The sequence below is a fragment of the Orycteropus afer genome, unplaced genomic scaffold (assembly GCF_000298275.1).
Source record: "Orycteropus afer afer isolate SDZICR_OR568_19922 unplaced genomic scaffold, OryAfe1.0 scaffold00120, whole genome shotgun sequence".
Classification (NCBI taxonomy): Eukaryota; Metazoa; Chordata; class Mammalia; order Tubulidentata; family Orycteropodidae; genus Orycteropus; species Orycteropus afer.
Window position 1 is genome coordinate 5192900 of NW_006921707.1, and position 3978 is coordinate 5196877.

At 39.0% G+C, this 3978-nt stretch overlaps 1 protein-coding gene across 1 annotated transcript in view; it reads left to right on the plus strand.

Moving 5' to 3' along the window:
* Positions 1–3978, plus strand: part of LOC103199756 (hedgehog interacting protein) — a 141473-nt gene that overhangs the window by 27789 nt on the left and 109706 nt on the right. Inside the window, exon 4 of the mRNA XM_007944100.2 lies at positions 575–776. Within this exon, the coding sequence (XP_007942291.1) occupies positions 575–776 (202 nt within the window). The remainder of the gene's footprint in view (positions 1–574; positions 777–3978) is intronic.

Here is a 3978-nt window from a genome sequence, read left to right on the forward strand (position 1 = left end):
TTTTTTTTTTTTTTTTTGGTAGTTTGCTTCTCTCAAATCATATTAGCCTAAATGTTTTTTTCCTTTTCCTTTCTTTTCTTTTTTAGGCTAGTAATCATATATTATGAGCTTGGCTTCTGTATGACTCATAGCAATTTATGGGTACAATTTTAAACTTAGATTTTATGGTTGTTGTTAGCTTACAGTACTGAGGAAATATTCAGCACAATTATTATTAGCAAATCAGATTTTTATAAATAGATCTTAGAACTTTCTCTCTCAATGCCTTTCTGTAAGGTTTAATTATTGTGAGTACAGCTAATTACAATGATAGTCACCGAAAGATGAGCTAATAAGCTTACGAAATTTTTAAATAATACAAGTTTTAATTGTCTCTTTTACTTTTTTAATAGAAGACTCCCCCCCCCCCCGCCCCATTTAAAAGAATCATAATGTGACCTTTGGAGCTAGCAGTATGTCATGGTTCCCCAAACCATTGATTCATATAGGAAACATGTTTTGAAAAGGATGTTAAATGCATCCCTTCCCACTTTCATCTCAAGAAAAGTTTACTGGTTTTCTTTAATTTGTTTAGAAAGCACAAACACAACTGCTTCTGTATTCAGGAGGTTGTGAATGGACTGCGGCAGCCTGTCAGTGCCCTGCATAGTGGAGATGGCTCTCACCGTCTCTTCATTCTGGAAAAAGAAGGCTATGTGAAGATCCTTACCCCTGAAGGAGAAATTTTCAAGGAGCCTTATTTGGACATTCACAAGCTTGTTCAAAGTGGAATAAAGGTTGGCTTTTTAATTTTTATTTATCTTTGCTCTGGCTATGTTAATTTTATTTTAGTGTTAACTTTTTCATTGAAAACAAAGAATATTTAAGGAGACAATAAAGGGGCAAAAAAGGGAAGGAAAATATGGCAACCGAATCAGGACAATGACATTAAGGTTTTTGTTACTGGGGACTACTGAGCAGTGCAATCAAATTAATATTTACATATTTTTCCCTTTGTAATTTACACAGTCATGTAATTTTGGCTCTAAAAAATATTTGTTTAAGTATTGCTTAGCAGACATAGTACTTAGGATTGAATATCAACATTTGCTAGTAGAAAAAAAAAGATATTTTAGTTATTTTAGCAATTGCAAATCATTCTTTTACCAAATCTGTTTTTGAGTCTATGTCATAGAAAAAAAAAAAAAAAGATATTTATACTGTGCCTTCCTTGTACAATGTTTCTACAGGTAAGTCAAATCATGTTTGTCTATAATTAGCTATCCTCTATAATATATAAAGGAGCACATCTATAGCCTTCTTTCCCAGTTTGAAATTACATGGTAAATAATTTGTTGTTGTTTGTTGTTATGTGCCGTCGAGTCAGACCTGACTCATAGCGACCCCTCCTTGGATTTCTGAGGCAGCAATCACTACGGAAGTAGATTGCCCCATCTTCCTTCCGAGGAGTAGCTAGTAGGTTTGAACCACCAGCCTTCTGGTTAGCAGTCAAGTGCCTTAGCCACTATGCTACCAGAGCTCCCGGTAAATAATTTAGTAGGTATATAAACTCACTTGAGTTTGACCCGACTCATAGTGACCCCTCTTTGGGTTTCTGAGGTGATATCACTACGGAAGTAGATTGCCCAACTTTCCTTCTGAGGAGTGGCTGGTAGGTTTGAACTACCAGCCTTCTGATTAGCAGTCAAATGCCTTAGGCACTTATTGTCAAGTTTGTTTCTCAAGAGAAGTAACATGATGCAATATTAGTACTAAGCTGGAAAGCAAATTGTGATATTCTAAAATTAAGACACATTCAACATTTTAGAATGAACAAAGTAACAGTTTGATTTGGGAAAATCCTACTGTCCTTTTCATTTCTTAGCTGGAAAAGAAATCAAAGAAAGTTTCATACAGTTTCTTTAAACAGTTTCTGCTTGACTGGTAATCTACCTACAAGTTTGGTGGTTTGAATCCACCCAGTGACTCCATGGAAAAAGGCTGATGCTCTGCTCCATAAAGATTACAACCAAGAAAACCCTGCAGCACAGTTCTGTTCTGTAGCATATGGAGTTGCCTTGAGCCTGAATTCACTCAATAGCAACGTGTTTTTATTCATATGGAAATAGATTTCTACTTGCTTTGTTGAACTCACTCAGAGGTAAGGACAGCAAAACGGGAAGAAAAAAGTCAGAAAATATATAGATATATTCAGTACCTGCTATGTAAAACCAATGTTCAGTTAGAATATAGGTGATGACATACTGTGCCCTGGGTGGTACAAATGTTTTGCACTTGGTTACGAATGGAAAGGGAGCTCTGGTAGTGTAGTGCCTAAGGCACTTGACTGCTGACCCGAAGGCTGGTGGTTCAAACCCACCAGCCACTCCTCAGAAGGAAGGTTGGATAATCTACTTCTGTAGTAATACTGCCTTGGAAACCCAAGGAGGGGTTGCTGTGAGTCAAGTCCAACTCAACGGCACATAACAACAACAACAACACTAACTGAAAGGCTGGTGGTTCAAATCCGCCCAGTGGTCCTAGGGAAGGAAGGATAGGAAATTTACTTCCATAAGATTTTCAAAAATCCACTCCCATCCAGTTGATTCTGATTCATCGCAATCCTTTTGGACAGAGTTGTTGTTGTTGTTAGGTGACATCAAATTGTCTCCAATTCATAGCGATCCTATGCACAGCAGAATGAAATACTGCTCGGTCCTGAGCCAGCTCCACAATTCTTGCTACACCTGAGCCCATCACCACCACCGCCATGTTAATCCACCTCATTGAGGGCCTTCCCCTCTCTCGTCGGCCCTCCGTCTTACCAAGCATGACATCCTTCTTCAGGGAATGGTCCCTTCTGACAACATAACCAAAGTATGTGGGACGAAATCTGGCCATTCTCGCCACCAAGGAGCATTCTAGCTGCACTTCCTCCAGTACAGACCTGTTAGTTCTTTTAGCAGTCCATGGTACTTTCAGCATTCTTCGCCAACACCACAGCTCATAAGCATCAAGTCTTCTTCAGTCCTCCTTATTCATTGTCCAGCTCTCACACGTGTAGGAGGTGATTGAAAATACCATGGCTTGTGTCAGGCTCACCTTGTGTCAGACACATCTCTGCTCTTCAGCACTTGAAAGAGGTCCTTTGCAGCCAATTTGCCCAGTGCTGTATATTGTCTAATGTCCTCATTGCTGCTTTCATTGGCATCAATTGTAGAACTAAGCAATGTGAAGTCTTTGACAATTTCAATATTTTCTCCGTTTATCATAATGCTGCTTATAGGTCCAGTTGTGAGGATTTTTGTTTTCTTTATATTGAGATGTAATCCATACTGCAGACTGTATTCTTCAGTCTTCATCAGTAAGTACAGAGTAGACAAACACAGACATTTTGAGACATTTAGAATGACTCCACTATTTTCTTTATGCCATTGTATAAAGAAGTAGACAGAATAGAACTGCCACATAGGGTTTCTAAGGCTGTAAATCTTTACGGAAACAAACTGCCTCATATTTCTCCTATGGAGCCACCGACCTTTTGGTTAGAGGCCAAATGCTTTACCAGTACATCCCCAGAGCTCCTTCTGTAAGATTATAGCCATTGAAGATGTTATGGAGTGAAGTTCTACTCTCTACACATGTTGTTGCCATGAGTCAGAAATCAACCTAATGGCAATGAGAAAGAGAGACAGAAAGAGAGAGAGAGAGAGAATGCCATATTGTTGGGGTCAACTGTCCTCAAGTTGATATTATAATAGTATCACCAAGACACACTGTGTAAGAGAAAAGGAAAAGGAGAGGTTCCAGCAAGATGGCAGACTAGGCAGAAAGACTGCAGAAACCCTCTTCAACAAAGAAAAGGGAAACCAATTAACACAGACACAGAAGATAATCCTGAACCCCTGAGCCTTGAAGGGAAGACTATAGAGGTGGACTGCACCCCAACTAGCAGAAGAATTTGTGTGAGAATACCAAAAAAGGAGACATATGGAGCTG